General features: G+C 48.0%; 1 protein-coding gene across 2 annotated transcripts; it reads left to right on the top strand.

Moving 5' to 3' along the window:
- Positions 1-429: 429 nt before the first annotated feature.
- SNTA1 (syntrophin alpha 1) lies at positions 430-23,277 on the top strand (the record flags this gene model as incomplete). Of its 2 annotated transcripts, none has more annotated exons than XM_084247655.1 (8): positions 430-739; positions 3,486-3,671; positions 16,388-16,592; positions 19,329-19,536; positions 19,685-19,815; positions 21,727-21,923; positions 22,913-23,100; positions 23,188-23,277. In XM_084247655.1, 8 exons carry the CDS (start codon positions 430-432, stop codon positions 23,275-23,277), a joined length of 1,515 nt encoding a protein of 504 aa, XP_084103781.1. The 2 variants fall into 2 exon arrangements, with proteins under 2 accessions (XP_084103781.1, XP_084103780.1); XM_084247654.1 differs by having other exon boundaries at positions 23,185-23,277.

Genomic DNA, 23,277 nt, shown 5'->3' with positions numbered 1-23,277 from the left:
GATGGGCCCGGGGCCCGATGGCCTCAGAGCGCGCGGCGTCGGCCGCCGGGTCCCGGGTCCCGGGGTCCAGGGGTCCTGGCCGCCACGCGAAGCCGCTTCCTTCACGGCCCCGCCCAGCCCCGCACCTTACCCGCGCGTCCCCCCCGCGGCCCCGCCCCGACGCCCTCCCGCCCCCGCCCCCGAGCGGTGCCCCTCGGTACCTGGGCTCTGCGCCCAAGCGGCTCCGCTAGCTGGCCGGGGGCCCGGCTCCCCGCGCTTAGTCACACCCCGGGGCGGCCCCGCCTGTCGGAGCTCCGCCCCCGGCGGCCGGGAGTAGGGTGGCGGCTGGCCCAGCCGGGCCGCGCTGCCCTCCGCCCTGGGCGCTCGGTCGGAGTGTGCCCGGCTCCGCGGGGCAGGGCGAGCGCGGCGGCCGGGGGCTCGGAGGCGAAGATGGCGTCCGGCAGGCGCGCCCCGCGCACCGGGCTGCTGGAGCTGCGCGCCGGGGCCGGCGCCGGGGCCGGCGGGGAACGGTGGCAGCGGGTGCTGCTCAGTCTGGCGGAGGACACGCTGACCGTGAGCCCCGCCGACGGCGAGCCTGGCCCCGAGCCCGGCGCCCCGGGGGAGCCGGAGTCCGCGCAGCTCAACGGCGCCGCGGAGCCGGGCGCGGCGCCCCCGCAGCTGCCCGAGGCGCTGCTGCTCCAGCGGCGCCGCGTGACCGTGCGCAAGGCGGACGCGGGCGGTCTGGGCATCAGCATCAAAGGTGGGCGCCGGGGCACCGAGGCCACGGGGTCGCGGTGTCTGTGGGGCGCCGAAGGTGCAGGGGTCGTGGGGCATGGAGTTGGAGGACTTGTGTCCGGGGTTAGGGAGGGCTGAGGGGACACCAAGGTCGGAGGGGGTTGCTTCGGAAGGCACGGTGTGGAGGGGGTTGGGGCATACCAAGGACAGGTGATGGGGAGTTCCGTTTGGAAGCATAGAGCTGTCAGAGGGGTTGCATGGACATCAAGGACAAGAGGGCCCCGGAGAGCACAGAATGGAGAGGAGGGGATTGGGGCCTGGGACATTACTTGGGCCGGGAAGGGGAAGTCCCAGCCTCAACCAAGGGGTGTGTGTGGGGGCTAGAGGTAGGGGAAGGGGTAAAGTCTGGAGTCAGGAGCACGGGGGTGTGTGTGTGAGGGGGGGATCACAGATGTGCGTGGCTAAGTTCACAGATAGGGGTCCAGAAAAGCCTTAGAAATCTGACAGCCCAATCTGTAACCAGGCAGAGAGCCCTGACAGCTGGATTTGAGTTGCCTCATTGGGCCATCTCCACCTTACACAGAATTGAGGGGGTGGAGGTAGAGTTCTCCTTTTTGAGAGCTCTCAGCCTCCAAATACTGACAGCTTTCTTTAGGGTGCAACCAGAATGTGTTTGAATCCAGAATCAACTGCATGAACTTAGAAAGTCACTTCCCACTCTGAGCCTGTTTCCTCGACTATAGAATAAGGCTAATGATAGAGGTGTGATGTTTCAAGAAAACAAGAGTCTAAAGTACTCACCTTGGCAGCACATAGTAGGTACCTGGTTTATTGTTTTTAGATGAGAGGAAAAATGGAGGCAGGAGAGACGCCAAAGCAACTTACAGTGCTTAAAATCCCTACCCACCCCTACCTGTTGAGTTCATCATTCCTGCCCTTCTTAGGATTCAAGCCCTCAGCTGAGTGCCATCTGTCTTGGGAAAGGAATCTGTCTTGTATCACCCTGGATGTGCACTGTTTCTCACCCTGGTGTTGGCTCTGTTCACTGGTGCTTCCAGACCCTTTAGTCTGGGTGAGGGCGTGAGAATGGTGGTCACTCAGCTACCACTTTGTGTCAAAGGTTGTGTCCAGCACTCTAGGTTCATGATCCACAGGGTCATCCTGGCAACAAATGCTTAAAGGTATGGAGTATACGCCCCATTTCACAGGTGAGGACCCTGAGACTCAGAAAAGAAAAATGATTTTCCCAGGATCTCACAGTCAATGAGTGGCAGAGCTGGGATTTGCACCTCAATTACCAGGCCACTAGAGAGTGCCCTGCAGAGTTAATTCTTCCCTGCGGAAAAGCAAGTCTCCAGACAGCCAACTAAATAGGTCAAAGAGGGAGAAATGGGGAAGCCAGGGAGTGAGCACCCAGTCTTGCCCCCTAATTCCAGCATGGGATAGGGCAACAGATCAATGCAGAAATGGTACCCTCCATGTGTCAGAGAGGGAAGGAACTTTCCCCTTTGCAGATGGACAAACTGAGACACAGAGAGGATCAGATCGCATTAATTCCTCCCTGACTCCATACTTCCATGTGGAAGTGAAGGTGCTTTTAGGAGACATCAGGAGGTATATCAGCTCCATTCAGTTCTCCATGAATCGAGACTGGATTCCTGTTGCCATGGTGACCTTCCTGTAGAGTCCAGTCCAGTCCAGCCCAAGGCAGCCTGGAATGACCATAGCTTCTACCTGAACAGAAGTTGCTAGTTTCAGGTGGAAGAGGTCAGATTAAATAGAAACCCCTTCCTTTCCTAGGCCTCAAGCTCAGTGCAGCACTGTGAGCAAACAGTTGGATCTGTGTTGGTTCCAACTGCTACCTCTGCCACCATTTTGTTGTGTGACCTTGGAATTATGACCCCTTCTCTGGGCCTCTAGTCCTTCATCTTCAGTACTCTGGGCGTGGCTGGTAGTGTGATATCTGAGGGGTAGGCAGTTTACCCTAGGGTTAAGAGTGTTGGTTCTGGAATGGGGAGAGCTGGGTTCAAGCTGGTTTTGCCATTAGCTAGCTGGAAACCTTGGCCAAGGGGGTTTCTCGCCATACTTCGGTTTTCCTGATAGGAAACTGAGTATGCCTGTGTGATTGGGATGTTGTGAAGATGCAATGAGACAACATTGAAAGCATTTAGCATAGTGCTTTTTACTTGGTATGTGGAACTAATGTGAACTTTTCTTAGTTTCTTGTTTCAAAAGAACTTTCAAGAATTTAGCAATAAAGCAATTCAGTCAAATGTATTAGTTTTTTTTTTTTTTTTTTTAAATGAGAGTTCCAATAGGCTTTTGAAATCTAGACCATTTAGCCCTTGTTTTCTAGCCTGGTCCTCGACCATAAAACTTTTTAGTTGCTGAAGAGATCCTTTGGGACCGTAGTTGGCTTCTATTTTTATTCCAGATTAGAGGATATCAATGGAATGGTTCCTCCATTGTGGGAAATTGCTTAAAATTCAGACTATTTAAGAAAAAACTGTTGCAGTACCTTTCAAGTTACTCAAACACTGGTGAACACCCAAACCTTGTAACCGAAAGATCCAGTGACCAAACTATTACATGAATTTAGAAAATGACTTATTAATATTATTAATGTCCTGAGATTCTCTTTACCTCCCTCACCACCCCCTGCCCCTTCCTAGCACTGGGCAGGGCACCAAGGAGGCTTTCAGGAATAATTTTGCCTTGATGCGAATCCCAAGCATTGGAGTATCTCAGTTTCTTCCTCTCTGCCTGTGCAGGAGGCCGGGAGAATAAGATGCCAATTCTCATTTCCAAGATCTTCAAGGGCCTGGCAGCTGACCAGACCGAAGCCCTCTTTGTGGGGGATGCCATCCTGTCTGTGAATGGGGAGGACCTTTCCTCTGCCACCCATGATGAAGCCGTGCAGGTCCTGAAGAAGACTGGCAAAGAAGTGGTGCTAGAGGGTGAGTACTGGGAACTCCAGGATCTTTAGTTCTTCCTTAGTTCCTTCTTGGCCTCAAGCAGTAGTGGCTGGGAGGTAGGCGGGCTTGAAAGCAGAAGCAGAACTTGGGGACCTCCTTTGAGACTGTGTGGGGTGGTGAATAGGTATAGGCTGACCTGTTTGCATTTCCTCTCTCCTATGCACCAGCACTGGTGGCCTTGGACAAGTCACTTCAATTCAGTGGGCTTTAGTGTCCTCATCTGAAAACAGGGAGATTGCTTCTGTCTTGCTTGGGGATTGTGAGCAGGATAAAAGACACACAGCAGGATATGACTCCCCGTGAGTCACTCAGGGAAAGAGAGGGGTAGGGACTGGGGAAGAGGCATCCAAGATTCTTTCCTGAGCTCTCAACTTGAGGTTCTTTCAGCTCTCCGAGGCCCTAAAATCCTGAGACTCATCCTCCCATGGGAGAATACTTGGCCTTTATGTAGCAGGATATCAAATCCTTCCAGCAAGGATCAGAGAGGAGTTTTAATAGGGTGGAGAGAGGAGCCTTGATGTGTTCTCGCTACTGTCCTCTCACTGTGTAGTCTTTGGTGAGACCTTTGCCTACTCTGGGCCTCAGTTTCCCCACTGGTTGTTATGGACCTCTTGTTGTGGTTGTCTCATATTTGCCATCTCTCTCAGGAGGTTTCTGCTTTGCTCAGCCCTTTCTTCAAACTCCATTCTGTCAGTTCCGGAAGATGTGGGGGCCCGAGGAATGTGTCTTTGGCTCATGGCCCAGAATAGGCACAGTGAGATGGCGGGGGCTGATGGAGAATGCCAAGGCCAACAAAACTGCTGAGCTGAGCCCCAGGCCCAGTTCCTGATAGGCTGCCTTTGTTTCCCCAGTAGGGTCTCCAAGAGGCCACAGAAACAAACAGGTTCTGGATCCTGGATAATTCTTGGGATTTTTTTTTTTCTTTAAGTGAAACTTTATTGATTTACCATTGGTTTATAGTACTAGGTAAGTTTTGGGAGTACAGTGTTATACCTCGATATGTGTATATACTTCTCTCTGCCCGCTACCAGAATTCCAGTGCTATCCACACGATCACGCTACCCATTTCTCCCACCACCCTCTTTGGCATTTCTGTAGCCCCAACCTCACTTTTCTCTGATTTTATTTTATTTGTACATTTCAGGAGTAACTTTTTAAATATCAGTGGTATATTTTTAAAATAGTTACTTAAAAGACAACTCTGCAGAATTGGTTCCTAAAATCTTAACTATATCAATCATATTTTAACAGCAAAGATACGGATATGGGACTTTCCCAGATGCATGGCTTTGATATTTAGATCTAATAATGCAGTTAGGAACAGTTGAAATTCATCAAAATGTCGTATTTTAGTTGACTTAAAAAGAAGCTCTTTTAGTTATTGCTGGTTGAAAGTTTATAGTTTATAAATTTCTACTATAGACACATTTCTGTTCTGCACTGAGACACCCTCCCCCACCTAATTTTAACTTGAGGACGTTTCTGTGTGGGTTCTCAGTGTGCATCATTCTGAAAAGGTAGTATCTCTCCATGTTAGTGCTTGAACATCTCCTGGTTTAGGAGTTAACACCCAAGCCTTCCATCTAACTCATTCACTCTATTCCTTCCTCACCAAACCAAGAAACACTTGCGGATACCTACTGTACCTGGTGTGCAGATCATTGAGTCAGAAACTAAATCAAACCCAGGCCCTCCCTAAAGGAGCTCTGAATCATATGTGGCAGAAAACCTTATATGCTGTCTCTTCCATCTGAACTGTTTATAAATAAGTTCCTAAAATCCTCTTTTCTCTGTGATGAATCTCTGGTAAAAGCCTTGTCTCCTCTGGGCCTCAGTTTCCATGTTGGGGCTAGAGAGGACCAATAACTTTCAATTTGAGTGTTCGCTTCCCTGGTGGCTACTGGGAGTTATGTATTTGGAAGGATTAGGAGGTCTAGTCTGGGCTCAGCAGTTATGGGCTAGAATTAATTATTAGTGTCTACCATGGATGTAGGAGGAGGAGAAATAACACGTGTACCATTCAGGATTAAGGGTCTTCAGCACTTACAGTCTCTGAGACTTTGCATAGGGCAAGATGTTTCCTTGGCAAATGCTGCCCTAGACCTCTAGGTAAATAGTGGCTTTATCTCCTGCCCAGCATAAGATTGGCAAATAGTAGGCATACAATAAATGTTACTAGTAATTCTGCTCCTGTTCCCTTGCATTTTTATAGTATTAGCCCTATCTCCTCTTTATTTGGTAGCATTCTCCATGGAAGGTTTTAAATTGTGATTTTAATGTCTTTAGTAGGGCAATTTAGACTGTTTATCTTGAATGAGCTTTGGTAGCTTGTCTTTCAAGGAACTTTTCCATTTCATCTGTGTTGTCAAATTTGTTGACACAAAATCTTGTATTATTCTTCCCCTTTTGATTGAGAGTCCTCTTCTGCTTTCTTTTCTCTCACCCCTCTTTATACTGCTCTGCTCAGTATAAAGAGTATAAAGAAAGGGAACTCTCAGTCTTATGGGGGTGACAGCCGAGCAATCCTACCATATCCCTAATCTGTCATAGGTGCTGAATAGGGTCAGTCCAGGGATCAGAGGAGACAGTGGTCACTTCTCTCTGTGTTATCAGGAGATACTTCTGGAGGAAGGGATGCTGGCACTTTATGGGCAATAAGCAGAAATGGGTATGGGGTGGAGGAAGGGTGTTGTTGGTAGGGAGCTGTGTTAGCTGATCCATAGAGGAGTGAAATGACTTACGAGGGAAATTGCCTGGGGAGTAATTCCACTTTCTTCTGAGTCCTGGCTGTGAGAAACAGTGAAGAAGGAGGAGGTTATTCAGATAGATCCTGCAAGAGCTTGAATGCCAGGCTAAAGGAATTTGAACTTTGGAGATAAACAGGCAACCATTAAAAGGGGTTTAGCAGGGACACACATGGTCAGGTCTGAGTATTAGCAGCATCGACCTGGTTTGAAGGAAGGCAGAAGAATGCAGAATGGCATCAAGGAGCTTGGGGCCATGAACAGAAGGGAGATGGTGGTGGTTTGGATAAGAGGAGGACCCTGGAGGTTTTGGCCTTCTTGCTAGTTTTTCCCAGCATGTTCTCAGTTGCAGACTCTTTTGAGCTGTTCTCCTGCCCCAGCAGATTTGGGAAGGTGGTTTTCCCATTTATGTTAGCAGAGGGGTTGGGATCAAGAGCCTTTGAACTGCAGGGGTTAACTGAGAAGTCTGGAGGACCTGAGGATGTAGGGACTTTGTGGAAAAAGTAAAGGCCTGGGAGCTTCTCCAGCCTAGAGTCAGGGGTCATGGAAGCCTCTCTGGGCCTACATTCCCCCTGGACTCCAGTCAGTGGTTACGTTGTTCAGAGCTTCTGTGCTCTCATCTCACTCCCGAGGCTACCTCCAAGGAGCCATGGAAGAGGAGCCTGTCATTAGGACAGGCCCCACTTGGTGGGCCAGCTGGGCATCTTTCCCAAAACCTTTGGCTCACGGGGTAAAGAGTCCCCTGAGAATGTCCTAGAAGGATATATGTCACTGTCGAAGCTCTGGGTACCAGCCAAATCCCTACTTCCCTGGCCTAAGTCAGGGCCTCAGACAGCAACCCTACTCTGCCTCCTGGATCTTTTCCTCTGCAAAACAGGTTTGCACAAATGTCTTGAGTCTGTTCTTAGCCACAGGGATGTGTTTGTGACCAGAGTCTGGACCCAAACTGGCAGTAAACACGCCTCTGTCTGCTCCATAGAGAAGCCCATTGTGTGTGCAGATCTGAAGGCAGGGCCAGCCAGGGCCCTTGGAGACCAGCCGGGGGGATAGGGAAGAATAGCCAAATGTCTTCTCTCCCTTCATCCCCAGTGTGGCTGGCAAGACAGGGGCAACAGTGAACTTGAGATGCATTAAGCATGATACTTAAAGACAGATGAAAATTAATAAAGTCAATTTTAGTGCTTTGTACAAAGTAGGGAAGGTATATCCCACATAAAGATCAGGCTTTTAAAAGATAGAGTCATAGCGTAACATGTTCATAAGTATGCATGACAAAGAGCAGCATCGAGCAACAGGTCATGGTAATTCTTCTCTTTCAGACAAAGTCACCAAGTCTCAAATGTTTTTGAGAGTAAATAACTTTCTTCAAGTCATACAACTAATAAGTAAGCAGAGGCAGAATTCAAGCTATGGTCTGTTTGGTGGCAGGCCTACTATTGCCTCAGCCTTGGATAACACCTCCCTTGCATGCTTGTTACCAGACTATGAAGTAATGTGTGTAACATGCCTTGCAACTTGTGTTAATATACTGAGGCCACTGTCATAGTAGGTACTTAATTATTTATTTCACTTGCTATTTATAAGGATGATACAGTTCATTTAAAGTGCATAGCAAATGTCTTCCACATGGTCAGCATTCAATAAATGTCAACTGCTATCATCATTACATCAGAAGCAGCATAATTATTGTTTTCACCAGTAAACTGGAAGGTCTTTGAGGGCAGGAACCATATGTGGTTTGTCTCTGCTTCCAGGCCTGGCACCAAGCCCAGCACACATTAGATCTTGGCGAATGTTTGGGGAATGATCACCATGTTACATCTCTGACCCTTTCTGTTTTACCTTTACCCTCATCAATTGCAGTTGAGTTTCTCGAGACTTGGCTTAAGGCTCAAGCTGAGCTTGACTGACTCCTGAGATTTTCTATTATGAGTTTTCAGGACTCCAAGGCCAGGTTCCTGCTGATTTCTTCCCTGGGAGGTGGATGCTGCCAGATGTCCTGCCTGAAATTTGGCTCAGTGCATCACCACAATCCAAAGGGGGATGTTATTAATGGCTGCAGTAATCTGAGGCCATCCTATTCAGCTTAGTTGAGCCATGCATGCTTGCTGAGCCTGAGGGACTCCCCTCCTGGGGACAGTAATGAATGGCTGCAAAGATTGTTCTTAAGGACACACACACACACCCTCTCAGTCGTGTTACTCCCCACAGACAAAATTTGGCTTTAGCCCCGGCTTGTTCCCTGGACCATCATTAAAATGCCTGTGGGGAGACAGATTCTGGCCTCAACTAGCCATATGAACCTGACTGCAGATAGTGGTGAAGGAAATAATAATGACAATGATAACACCAGTGATGGTAGTATCTGCTGGTGATGGAGCACTTGTGGTGTGCTAGGCACTGTGTTAAGTGCCTTTCATGTGCTGTCTCATTGAATCCTCAAAATCACCCCTATGAATTAGGTACATAATTCATCCAGCTGTGCAGGTGAGAACACTGAAACTCAAGAGAGGTGAAGCTATTTGCCCAGCATCACATAGTGGCAGAGTTTGAGCTCAGATCTGTCAGATGCCTAAGCCCACATTCTTTTTTTAAAATTTTGTTTATTTATTTGTTTATGCATACAAGAGCTGGTATACAGGCCAGAGGTGTGGGGGGTGAGAGGATTCACCAGAGACAGAGTGAGGAGCAGAAGGGGCAGATCTACTGAAACACACTGCTGAGGAGAGCAGCGGGCGAGTCAGGAGAGGTCTGCTGCACCATGTGGGCAGCTCACTGGCTGGGGATTGAACTTGTGCTGCAGTGGCTGCTTATAGCTTCATAGGTTGCATCTTAACCCCTTGTGCCACCAGGGAGGCCCCCAAACCCACATTCTTAAATACTTATATTGCACGGTAAACCATGTCATCTGGGACTTGGTTTATTCAGTTTATTAAAGTGTTGAAGGAAATGGATCCATCTCATTGAATTGGTACTATTAGGTGAAGGTGTGTTTGTGAGAATTGAGTCTGGTGCTTGGTATGTAGTATGTGCTAAATAAGTGTCTGTCCCATTACTAAGATCCTAGACCCCAGGGTCTTGACTTCCTGAGTTGAGGAGGGCCTTATCTCTGAATCTTGGTGTCATGGTATGGAATAAGGCAGTGTATCTTTGAAAAATAAGCTAGATCTTTAAAAAATGCAAAAAGTAACATATGCTTATAAAAGGAACCCAGGAGAGTGTAAAGTTATTATCTTCTCATAGAATTAACCCCTACTGATATTTTCTCACACTTTCAGACAGTTTGCATATTTGTTTTTATCACTTAACAAGTTTGGGACATCTTTCCAACTCAGCACATGTAGCTTTGACTCATTCTTTTTAATGGTTCCATAATATCCCACTATTGGGATTCATGTATTTTTTTTAATTTAGCATATTTACAGAGCCCTTGCTCTGTGTCAGGAGCTGATGTAGGTACCAGGGGTCTACAGCCATCAACAAGCTGAGTGGTCTCTGCAAGTCAGGGAGTGTGCATCCTGCAGTTGGCAGCCCCAGCTCATGGACATTGAGTGTGTTCTTAGCCTCTTGCATCATGGACAGTGGAAACAAGATCCCTCCTTACACCTGTGAGCATTTATTTGCAGCAGGGCTCCTGGAAGCAGGATTGTTAGGTCAAAGGGCTCACTGTCTGTAGGGCCTTGATGACTGGTGCCCCCATACTGCACAAGGGTGTGGTCCAGTGAATGTGACATTTCACTATTGGTCAGTCCTATTGTAGGGCCTGCCAGAACTGAGAACTATTTATAGTCTAGCTTTGCAGTTCCAGTAGGACCTTAAAGGTCATCTTTTCCAGAGCCCGTTGGAATCACGTGTCCTTCCTGCACCCTCGTGGGCAGATGGATGGGCTGCCTGCACTTGAATCCCCACAGTGTGTTTCCCAGAGAACTGGTGTATCTATCCTCATTATACATGCAAGGAAATTGAGGTTCAGAAAGACCATGGCATGTGCCAGGGTCAGAAAGCAAGTGACAGGGCCTGGATTGGAATCTTTGTCACCATATCTTACGACCATCCCCTTATGTTGTCACTCTATTAAAATCAGCATACATAATAACCACACTGCCATTTATTTATTTATTTTAAATTAATTAATTTATTTATACAAGCACTGGGTACAGTCAGAAGTGTGGGAGGGTGAGAGAATTCACCAGAGCCAGAGCGGGGAGCAGAACAGGCAGAGTGACGAAATTCACTGCTGAGGGGAGCAGCGGGCTGCAGGAGAGGTCTGTGCGCCATGTGGGACCCTCGCCCGGCGGCTGGGGATTGAACTGGTGCTGCAGAGGCTGCAGGCAGCTTCACAGCCCAGTGCTCAACCGCTGCGCCATCAGGGGAGGCCCCACACTGCCATTTATTTAAGAGCTAGTGTATGCCAGGCAGGACAAAGTGTGTTGTAGCTATTCAATCTTAATGCCGTAGGAGGTACATACATTTTATCCTCATTATAAAAATGAAGAAATAGAAGAAGTGAAGATACTTGTCCAAGGTCATGGAGCAAGGAAGTTAAACCTAAGCCTGCCACCTTCCAGAGCCCACATTCAACATTCCCTCTTTAGGTGGAGAGGACACAGGCCTGTCAGTATCCATTCACTTAACACCTGGCATTTGTCAGATACTATTCTGGATGCTGTGGATACCCTGGTGAGCAAGTGCAGGTCTCTGCCCTCACAGAACTGACATTTTGGTTGGAGGAGTAAGGCCACAGATTTGTAAACAAATGAATAGATCATGTCATTTCAGGCAGGGGCAAGGAAGTGACCACCTACTGAACAGACAATGAGCAGTTCGAGCCCAGAGGGCAGACTTCTCTTCAGCCAAGATTCCAATCCAGAACATTCAATCGCCAGTCTTTATTGCATACTGGGAGAAGCACATGGGCCGTGTTGAGCCAAGACAGATGTATCACCTTTTCTCAGCAATACGTACATTCTCTCCCAGTTATACTGGGTGAGGCTCTGGCTCTGCTCGCACCCTGTACCTTGTGTTTTTAGTATAGTCTACTCCGGGCTCCTTGGGGCTGGGGCCAGGTCTTGATTTTTCTGCTTGGCAGAACTGGAAGTCCCTTGGAATCAGGACCTGGGAAGGGGGAGGGTTCCTATGTTTGTGTCTATTGCAGCTTCCCCATTTGTCCCTGCTCTACAAGGATCCCGAGTCAGGGACTTGACTGTGAGGGTCCAGACTTCAACTGGGTCTATCCTTGGAGTCTCCAGAATACTGGCCATGTCCTCAACTTTCCTGGCCATAGCCTTTTGGCAGCCCCACCCTGTCTGGTTGGGTGACTCAGGCAGAAATCAGAGCGTGGAGGAGGCCTCTGAGCTGGGCTATTTATGGCTACATTCTGGGGCCTTCAAGACCCCACCCCCACTCTGGGACAGGCCAATTGGTTTGTGAAATCCAAGCCCTGTTGCAGGCACCAGCTGGTGTGCTGTCCATTTATAGCATGTTCCTGTGGGAAAGGAGAGGGCGGACCCAGTTCTGGGACAGCCTGGGTGAGTAGGGGCTCTAGCAGTTTCTCTGACTTTGAAGTTGACAAATGTTCATTTGCTAAGCACGTAGCATAAGTGCCAGATTCTGGGAATACAGAGAGGAGTCAGAAGAAATCCTTAACCTCACAGTGCCCCTAACCTGGTGGGGGACACATCCCCAGGCAGACAATCAAGGGGAGTGTGGTCTGGGGGACTACAGAGGTGTTGAGTGTAATGGAACCACACTGGACATCTGGGAAGGCTTCCCAGTGGGGTGATGTTTGAGCTGAGCTCAGACCCCCTGGGCTGTGTTTTCTTCTCCCTCCCATTGAGTGAGCCTCTCCTACCCTGGCATTCATTCCTCCACTCCCAGAGTTCTGATTCTGGGCTTGAGTCAAGCCCAATTTCTGTCCTCCTCTAGGAGCTCTCAGTTTGGTGGGAATGAGCCTCGACACCCAAAATCACAACAGAGTTCTAGCAGTGTGGACAGGGGAAGTTGGTAGGTAGGAAACTCATATTTCTTGAGTTCCTAACTGGTGCCACATATCTCACATCATCTCATTTAAATGTACAGCTCTCTGAGGTAGACTAGTTATTCCTTTTTTTTTTTTTTTTTTAATCTACTAACAGATTGGGGCCCAGAGAAATGAATTAGCCTTTTCATGGTCACATAGCTACAAGTGGTGACACTGAATACAAGAATGTGTCTCCAAACCATTTGTTAAGAACATTCCGTGCAGAGGGAACTGTACTTTCACAGGTATGGAAGATTGGAAGCTTCTGTGACCTCTGAGGGGGTCAGTATGATTGGACCTGAGGCCGAGGGTAAGCATGTGGCAGGAGGTGAAGCCAGAGATATAGGCAGGGCCCAGATCCTGGAGGTCCTTGAAGTTGAGTGAAGAATACAGATGAAGCAGAGCAGGACTTTGAGGGGGAGGGATGTGTGGCCAGTTATATACAGCAGGGAGAGACAGTATTTGTACCATAGGGCGGGAGGCTGTATTACTCAGAATGCTAATTCCCCACAAGTAACAGAACCCAATTCAAAGAGGTGTAAACACTGAAGATAATGTGTTTTCTTCCAGAATAACTTGTGGCAGCATGACTCTTGGGTAGATTAAATTAAGGCCTCACAGTGTCATTGAAGACCTAGGTTTGTCCTTACTTGTGCTTTACTATCTTCATTGTGGTGACCCCAACCCTTGTGGTGAAAAGACTACATTGATTGATTGTTCTAGAATCAACTCTCCTCCCATTAACTAGGCTAGAGAAAATACTTTCTCTGCATCTCATTGGTCAGAATTGATCCTCTACCTCTTTCTAAACTGGTCACAGGCAAGAGGGATGGAAAGATCTTGATTAGCTTTGACTAATCAAGATTCTGTCCTTGCCTTGGAAGAAACCAATCCTGTGGGACACAGGGTTCCACTAGCAAGGAGAAGGGGCCAGGGGAGGATGGTGCAGCTGTTAAGCTGACTGTAATGGGTCTGTCCTTCATCACCCCTGAGACATAGTCCAGTAGTCAGTCCTGGGATGTCATTACTGTAATCATGTGGATGAGTCTTTGTTAGCCCTGGTCTTCAAACTTTGGGTATAGGCTTAGTGCTTTAAGGAAAAAAAAAAAAACCAAACAAACCTGCCATTATTTTCAACACAACTTCTCTTCGTACCCAGTAGGGTTTGAAACTACCTCTCACTTTCAACCCTATTTACCTTGGAGCCTGTTTGTGCCTCAGGGGCATCTCCTGCAATAGAAATGGCTTCTTATCTCATTCTTCCAGGGACTGAGGCCAAGAACTGCTACCTTTTCTGGACTGTCTTATAGGTAGGGAATGCTGGCTGGGCTTTGACTACAAACATCAGATTGCTAGCAGGCCAGATGTTCATGGGGGGAGAAGGGGAGAGGTGAGTAGGCAGCCCAAGAGTTACCAGGAGGACAGCAGAGGAGGGTGGCCTGTTTGGGAGAAGAGAGACCAGTGCCTGGGCAAGTCTTTTAACCAGTGATGTACATATTTTCTTCCTAGTAGCTCATTTTAGGTATGGGGATACTGATATTTATCAGAATTGGGAACAGTTTAGGTGCCAGGGCAAATGTGCCAAACAGTGTTGCCTGCCTGCCTACTAACAACTTCCACTCCTTTCTAGCTAATAGGAGCCTCCTTATATTGGGATATAGTCAGCCTTAGAGTATTGATTGGTCTAATTCATGACTATTCCCTTTGACTAATGGGAAGGCCAATGAGATAAGTACAGGGGATGTCTACTGGGGGCTTCATGGAAATGTTTACCTCTCTTGTCAGAGGGAGATGGGAGGAGATGGCTCATTTTCTGCCTGTCTCAGCCCTTCCTGCTTTGGGTTTTATCACATAAGGAATCACTGGCTTGAGAGGAAGGCCAAGAAAAAAAACAGAGAGGCCTACTCTAATTCAGTGCCACTGACCCAATTCTGAAATCACCTGCTTCTAGACTTCATATTTACGTGAAATTATAAATATCTATATTATTTAAGACATGCTGTCATATGTTCTATTATTTACAGCCAAACTCATCTAATTGATATAGCAAGAATAACCAAAGTGTTGTATTACCTGTCAGTCTTAATTGATTGGTAATGGCTGCCTTTGTGTTCTGTTCTTATGTTTGTGTTCTAGAACACAAAGAAGACCAGGGTTAAAGAAGTGGTAGCACAAATGTCATATTTTTACCATCCTAGTCCTGGGGCTGGCAAATAGTAGGTGTTCAAGGAAACTGGCTTGTCTGTACTCTTCCAGTGTTGCCTTATACTTCCAGGTACTATTATTAGTGACATCTTCCTTTTCTAGAAAGACTTGGGATTCAGACCCCCATCAAGACTCTTTTGGTTGCAGATATCATCCTAGTGGGATGGCAGCCTGATTTTATAAAGGATGAGTATAGGAAATAAACTATTTGCAGGTGTTAGACAGGGTCTTCCTTCTATCTCTCATGCCTATTTACACTGATCCTCCCTCTGTACAGACCAGCTTTCTGTTCTTGTCTGTCCTCTCAGCAGAAATGGTTATCCCCATCACATTCAAGTTTGTTCAAACCACCAGTCTAGGAGTCTCCAAATTTCAATCTGGAAAGGCTAACATGGGTCAGTTGTTAACCCCTCATCTGGAGAGTGTAGCCAGGAAGGCAGGGTTACATCAGCACACGGCCTCATGTGTCAGTTGAGCAGAGATGTGGGTCACCCTGTTAATCTAGAACTATGGTATCCAAAATGGTCACCATTAGTTCTGTGTGATAAATTGAATTTAATATTAAATTGATTAAAATGAAGTGAAAATGAAAAATTCAATTCCTCATTTATTCTAGCCTCATTTCAAGTGCTTGATAGCCACATGGTGACTCGAAAGTGGCTACTATATTGGATAGTGTAAATATAGGACATTTACATAATCATGAAAAGTAGTGTTGTACAATGCTATTCCAGAAAGTGTCCACTACATTCTCTCAGTGATGGCTGATCAGACCTAAGAGGACCCCTAGATGCCTATTTTGGGTTGGCTATAAGTTCTGCTGCTATAATAAGAGACTTGTAAAATAATATGGCTAAAAAATAATAGAAGCTCCTTGCTTTCTTGGGTATCAATCCACATCTGACATGGCATCTCTGAAGTGTCAGCATCCATTTATTGCTGTTTCGTTCCATTTATTTCTGTTATGTTGATTAGCCTTCCTTAGAGTATGGCTCATGTCCTCATGATCAAGAAGGTACCCCACAAGTCTATGTTCTGGCCAGCTCAACCCTGCTGGGGAACAGGGGGACAGGAAGGGTATGCCCCTGTCATTAATGAACAGAGCTTGGTACTTGCACACATCCTTTCTGAGGTCAGTCTATTGGCCAGACTTGTCACATGAGCACTTCAAGCTGTAAGGCAGCTTGAAAAATGAAGTCTTCAGCTGGGTTACTATCACTTACTGGAGGATAATAAGCAGCCTCTGCAATGGGACTATCTCATTCAACCCCTCCCTTTTTGCAGATGAGAAGAATGAAGAGATAGAGGCAAACAATGGGACAGTGGCAGAGTGATCACGTCTCTTGATTCCCATCCAGGGCTCTTGCACTGTCTTCAGGACGGCTGTTTAAAGGAAACAGAAGTTGTCTATTCCCTTTAAACAGCTGTCCTGAAGGGCTAAATACTTCTACTTTTCGTTCAAACTTAGACACATGGCCATACCTACCTGCAAAAGAGGCTGGGACATATAATCTTTTGGTTGCTGTGCAACTATAAATCAGCGGGGGAGTGAGAAAATGGAGGTTGGCATGCATCCAGTGTTTTCTACCATATTCCCTGTCAGAGACTTTAGCCTAGAGGAGGAGGGTGATATGGGACATAAATTAATCTCTTAATGAACAAATGACAATGTAATGTGTGCTGCATGGGAGCCCGTGCCACTGATAACTGCTGACCTGTCCCCTGACCAGTCAAGTACATGAAGGAGGTCTCACCATATTTCAAGAACTCTGCCGGCGGGACCTCGGTTGGCTGGGACTCACCTCCTGCCTCACCCCTTCAGCGGCAGCCCTCCTCCCCTGGGCCGCCACCCCGGGACCTCAGTGATGCCAAACATGTGTCCTTGAAGATGGCATATGTCTCAAGGAGGTGCACCCCCACTGACCCAGAACCCAGGTAAGTCTGGGGTGGGAGGCAACTTAGACAAATGACCTGGTATTAGTGGGACCAAAGGAAGATACCCTTGTGTGGCAAGCACAATGCCTGGGCATAGCAGGTACTTAAGAAATGTTTGTTGAATGAATGCAGGAATGAAGTTAGGGGGATGAGGTTTGCTTTACTTCTTTCTTTTTCCTGTGGTGGCCCACATCCGAGGAAGAACTTGATCTGCAGAGGAACCTTGAGTTCCAGTCCTGGTTCTCTTGAGCCTGCTCCTTTTCCTCACCGACATTGAGAGTCCCCATAAGGCTGTTGGACTCTGTGATTCCCTCAGTCTCAGTTAGAAAAAACTCTGCTGAGGTGCTGAGATGTCTGATAGATTTGAATCAGGACCACTGAAGAGTACTATTCTTGATGTCTGAGTGGCCCCTAATAACTCATTGATAAAATTGATATCAGCTAACATTATTAAGTGCTTACCATGCACAATTTCACTTAATTCTCACAGTGACCCTGTGAGCAAAGTCCTATTATTTCACCTCATTTTATAGATGAGGACAGAGAAAGGAAGTAACCTGTCCAAGATCACACAACCAGGAAGGTGTGGAACTTGCCTCATTCCAGGTAGCCCTCTCTGCATTAGAAGCAGTAGGTGCCTGAATGTTGGTGGTGGTTGGATGGAGTAGATGTTAAGTTGGGTATATGGTATTGGGGGTGGCATATATATATGGTGTGGGCATGAAAGGCTTGTGCTGTGTGTCCTAATACAGCCTAGATTAATGCCAGGTCTTTTGTGCTGGGTGAGGATGTGGTGGTATTAGTCTATTCTGAGAATCACAGGACCTTAGGTTAATTATGGACCCCAGTGTGATCTCAGACATCACTCATATCATGTGTGTACATGAATGTCTATGCATGTATACATGTAGATGGTACGAAGACTCAAGGGTTCGCACATGTACATGAGTTGAGTGCACATTTATGGCTGTAGATTTGTGCTATGTGTTTATGTTAATATTGGTATGTGTATATGCATGCATATGTACATACATGTGTGTATATACACACACGTGTACATACATGCATGTATGTGTTCATGTATGCTCAGCAGTGTGCACATATGCCTGACTACATGTGTAACTTGAATATAACTGGGGCTCTGTATCAGCACAACATTTCAGTCAAAGAAATGTTTGAACAGCCAAAAATATGAGAAAGATTTCAAATTTTTACTCAGCATTAGTATTATATTAGAAGGCAAATATTGGACTCCCCCCAAGCAGTGGCTTAACTAAATGAGAGGTTTACACATATTTAAAAAGAAGTCCTGGCAGCTGTTTAGGCTATAGCTGCTCAGGGATTCCCTCAAGGAATCAGGCTTCCAGCTTCTTTCCCTACCATCTTTATTATAGATTTTCTTTTTTATGGTGACTATACTCCAAACACAGACTCCTTGTACCACACAGGAAGAAGGCAAAAGGCAAAGGAACTTTTCTGCTGGTATTTTGTTCCCTTGTTGCATAATGAGACCATTCTGAAATTGAGTGGTTTGGAAGATAACAGTTTATTACTCATAATTCTGTAATCTGGGCTGACTCAGCTGGTCAGTTCTTTTGCTTTGTGTGGTGTCTGCTGGGCTGGAAGTCCAAGATGGCTGCTTCACCCACATCTTCTGCATCGACTGGGATGACTGGAACCACTAGGGGCTGGTTGTACATCCCTTTTTCTCTATAGGCTTTGCTTGGGGCAAGCTTGCTTTTCCTCACAGGGTAGTTGGTTTCAGGATATAGTAGTTGGATTTTATTTTACTTGCCAAACCCAGTCACAAAGTTAAGGAGAGGAGAAATAAATTCCACCTCTAGATGAAAGAAGTAAACTGTGAGTATAGGGAGGGATGGATTTGGTGGAGGCTGTCTTGAAAACTAACTACCATATCTAGGAAAGTTTTATCTTTCATTTGGGAAGGGTCATCTCTATGTATCATTGGTCAGAACTGGGTCCCCTACCCAGCCCTAGCTGCAAGGGAGGCTGGGAATTTAGGCATTTTGCTCTGTAGCTTTACAGTAGAGGAAAGCAAAGGTGAAGGGGGCTGGAATGGATGTGAGTGAGCCATTTTCCAGTTTCTGCCACACCTTATCAGTTACAGGAAAAGTCAAAGGGGTGTGAATCTTTAATGCCCATAAACTTATAAAACATCCTCTCCTGTCACTACTATCCTTGGTAACCCCCTGAAATGCTTCCTTCATATTTACCTGCATGGCTTTTTATGTCCTTCCCCTCTTCCTACTCCATTCTCCCAGCTTTTTATGTAGACTAACTTGACCTATCAATCCTTTTTTGTTTCTGTGTTTCCTCCTTCTGATTAATGTATTAATTAGAATTAAAATTAATTTGTGGCTGTGCCACAAAGGAGAACCTGGGAGCTGGCCCAGCAAGCGAATCCTTGGAAATCAGGAGAAAAGAACACGATCATGAGTTCTCACACAGTGATAATCACTGCCCTTCTCATGTTTGGGTGTCTGTGTATTTGTGTGTCTATGCCTATGTGTGTGTGTCATAGTCTTTTGTTCCTAGACCTCATGAGGCTCCAACTGTGGCTGGATCCTAGCAGCAAGAGTCGCCCTTGGTTCTCTTAGGGACATCCCCTGTGATTTCTACTAGTTGAAGTAGATAAGGATTCTTGGGCCAGATTTCAGGGGTGGGCAGCAGTAGCCCGTGGACAGGCCCTTCCCTCCACCCTGTTTGTGCCTGCAGGTACTTGGAGATCTGTTCACCAGATGGCCAAGACACCCTCTTCCTGAGGGCAAAGGACGAGGCTAGTGCAAGGTCATGGGCAGCTGCCATCCAAGCCCAGATCAACGCTCTGGTGCCCTGGGTCAAGGATGAGCTGCAGGCACTGCTGGCAGCCACCAGCACGGCTGGGAGTCAGGACATCAAGCAGATCGGCTGGCTGACTGAGCAGGTGCCTGCAGGACTGAAGACCTCCCCCTCCCCTTGTTCCCCTCCCCTGCAGCTGACTCCATTCCCATTGCTCCTCTACATCTCACCCTGCCCTGGCCCTCTGACTTTCCCCCTCTCTACCCCTCCTCATTGTGCCTTGCCCCCCGTAGCTGCCGAGTGGGGGCACAGCACCCACCCTGGCCCTGCTGACAGAAAAGGAGCTGCTTCTCTACTGTGGTCTTCCCCAGACCCGCGAGGCCCTGAGCCGGCCTGCCCGTACCGCCCCGCTCATCGCCACCAGGTAGCCACAGGCGGGTGTGTGTCTCACTCAGAGCTTGGGGGTGGGGGTGTGATGCTTTAGAATAAGTCTTCCCTGACTTATTTCCCCAAATGACTGAATCAAACCTTTACCCCGTCTGGATCTCCATTTCTTTATCTGTAAAATGGGGGTTTGAAACAGAAGGATGTGAGGTTCCACCAGTTACTCAGTCATTGATATGTACTTTGTTCAACCTGTGTGGCAGGGGAAAAGGATCTGAGCCCCACAGCCTGCCCCCAGGAAGCACCCTGTGTAGTAGAGGAGAATGACCCCAGGTTAGTCTTCACAATGCAGAATTGTAGGAGCCATTTTACTCTGCCTTGTCCAGTTGGGGAAGGTTTCTGACTGGGGGTGACTTTGAGTTGGACTTTGATGGTTGAGTGGAAGTTTGCTATTTAAGAAAGGGTGGAGAGCTTCTCACACAGAGAGAATGTGTTCAAAGGTCCGGAGGCCTGAGGGACTATCACAAGTTCAGGGAGCTGTGAGTGGCTCTATCTAGTAGAATCTGCAGGAACTGGAGAGAAATGAGACAGGGAGTTGGCTCTTGCTGAGCCTCTCTTGCCTGGCAGGAGAATCCTAGCTTTATCTTCAGAGTTGTGGCAGAGTGGAAGAATTTTAGCCTGGAAGTGAGTTGACTCTGTTGCATTTTAAAAGAATCCTGTCGCTGCCATGTGGTAAGTGCCACATGGAGGGGACAGGATGGAAGCAGGGAGGCTGCTGCAGTCGTCCAGGAGAGATGGTGGAGGTGGGTGGAAGCAGCAGATGGAAAAGAAAGGCTGCATTTGCATTGGAAAACACATGGGTGGTAAAATTAACCAGGCGCAATGCTTGCCAGATGGGGAGGGTGAGGGAGGTGTGCAGGATGAATGGATCAATGGGAGGTTTGGAGCTTGTGTCTGGGCGAGCAGGGGGACTTGGGGAGGGAGTGCAAAGGGAGGAGGTTGGAACAATATGCTGAGCTGAGTCCAAACTGTGTGGGATGGATAGGAGATTTGGACAGGAAGCTTGGGGACTTGTGAGTCTGCAGATCAGAACTGGAAAAATGGGAGACTGGGTGTCAGCAACAGCTCCAAGGGGAAACCAAGACTACCAGAGAGAGAGAGAGTGTGTGTGGAGGAGGAGCAAAGATGACTAAGGGCCGGAACTCTGAGGCCTGCTGTTCAGAGAGGCACAGCAAGCTGCCCAAGGTTACACAGCAAGTGTCTGGGCCCTTGTCCCCAGGTTTCTTTGCTGTAGGCTGGGTTCTGGCCCATGTGTTAGGAGCCTGCTGGCTGGGCTACCAGGGATATGAAGAGCACGTGTTGCCTATTTAATCAAGTGGCTCATTGATTCAGGCCAGAAATGTTTATCAAGCACCTACTATGTGCTAGGTCTTGTTTTAGTTACTGGGAATACAGTAGAGAACAAGTTAGACAAAAGTTGTACCCTGGATGATACCTGGTGAAAAAGACAAGCAGAAACCAACTGAGACAAAGAGAATAGGTCAAATAACAGTTATCATGATGAAAAGTGAGTGACGGGGTGTTGTTTTAGGGAGGTCAGGAAAGATTTTCAGGAGGTGACATTTGAGCAAAGATCTGAAGGAAGTGAGGGGAGTGAGCAAGTGTGGATAATCAGGGCAGAGTGTACTTGTTAGAGGGAACAGTGTATGCAAAGTTGCTGAGGCACGAGTGTGCTTGGTATGTTTGTAGACATCGGTATGACTAGTTCCCAGGGAACAAGGGAAGGTGCAGGAGATGGTTTTCTGTGCGTTAATCCGTGCCCATCTAGAAGTCCTGTCCCCCCATTAGGTGATAAGGAGTCAGAGTCCCTTTCCAGGTCCCCACTACTTGACCTGGAACTATTTCCTGCCGTGAGGCCTCATGTTCAGTCTTCTGCCCCCTCTGGCCCCAGGCTGGTGCACTCAGGCCCCTCCAAGGGCTCAGTGCCCTATGATGCAGAGCTCTCATTTGCCCTGCGCACGGGCACGCGCCACGGTGTGGACACTCATCTGTTCAGCGTGGAGTCACCACAGGAATTGGCTGCCTGGACCCGCCAGCTGGTGGATGGCTGCCACCGGGCCGCTGAGGGTGTGCAGGAGGTGTCTACAGGTAGGCTGGGGAGACCTGGGAGTGCCTCTCTGGTAATAGGTCTTTAATCCCCAGAGGCAGTCAAGCCTCCTTCTTTAGGATGCTTCAGGAGGGGGAGAGAAAGTGGGGTTTGAACTTCCTAGAGGGCCCCTGGCTTGGATGTGCAGGTGCCCTCTTGGTAATGAGACTCTGTCCTGGGTTTTCTTGCCCTGGGTTTGAGATTATGCTGGTGAGGATGTGAGAGACTTGGGCGCTTGGAATAGGGTTACCAGAAAAAATACAGAGCACCTATTTAAATGTGAATTTTATTTATTTATTTATTTTTAAAGATTTATTTATTTATGCATACACGAACTGGGGTCCAGGCCAGATCCGCGGGAGGGTGAGAGGATTCACCAGAGACAGAGTGGGGAACAGAACAGGCAGACTGACTGAAATACACTGCTGAGGGGAGCAGCGGGCGAGACAGGAGAGGTCTGCTGCGGCATGTGGGTCACCTCCCTGGCCGGGGATTGAACTCATGCTGCAGTGCTGCGGATCTCTTCATAGGTTGCATCTTAACCCCTTGCGCCACCAGGGAGGGCCCTTTAAACGTGAATTTTAGATAGGCAACAAATAATATCTTTGGCGTAAGAATATCCAAATTCTCTATTGTTCACCTGAAATTCATATATAATTGCAAGTTCTGCTGGTCTCTCAGGTCCCCAAGGGGAAAGCTTAGTGAACTTGCTGAGGCCTTTGTGGGGAATGGGCCTCCTGTCATGACAAAGTCTAAGCTCTCCCTTCCCACTTTTGGTGTTAGTGGAAGTGGGACTAGAGGTGGGGTATAGTTTTCTGTTTTGGGGTGGGGGTGATCCATTGAGGGTGATGTATAGCTGGCATGACAGACAGCAAGCCTCTCACCCCTGGTGGTGTCCAAGTTCCACTTTTGCAACTGCCCTGGGGGTTGGAGGTAGGGCTGGTGGTCTCTAAGTTGCCAGCGTGCCTGTCCCCACACACCCTTCCCACAGCCTGCACGTGGAACGGCCGTCCCTGCAGCCTCTCTGTGCACATCGACAAGGGCTTCACACTGTGGGCAGCGGAGCCAGGTGCAGCCCGAGCTGTGCTGCTCCGACAGCCCTTTGAGAAGCTGCAGATGTCCTCTGACGACGGGGCCAGTCTCCTTTTCCTGGACTTCGGGGGTGCTGAAGGAGAGATTGTGAGTGGAGGGGGAGGGGGGCAACACCCTCCTGCACGCCAGGCTGGATGGGGCTCCTGACCCTTCTCTCCATCCACCCTGCAGCAGCTGGACCTGCATTCGTGCCCCAAAACCATGGTCTTCATCATCCACTCCTTCCTCTCTGCCAAAGTCACCCGCCTGGGGCTTTTGGCGTAG

Source organism: Talpa europaea (assembly GCF_964194135.1).
Source record: "Talpa europaea genome assembly, chromosome: 11".
In the NCBI taxonomy this organism is placed as follows: Eukaryota; Metazoa; Chordata; class Mammalia; order Eulipotyphla; family Talpidae; genus Talpa; species Talpa europaea.
Note: the sequence above shows the minus strand (reverse complement) of the source record. Positions and strands in the feature narration are given on the sequence as shown.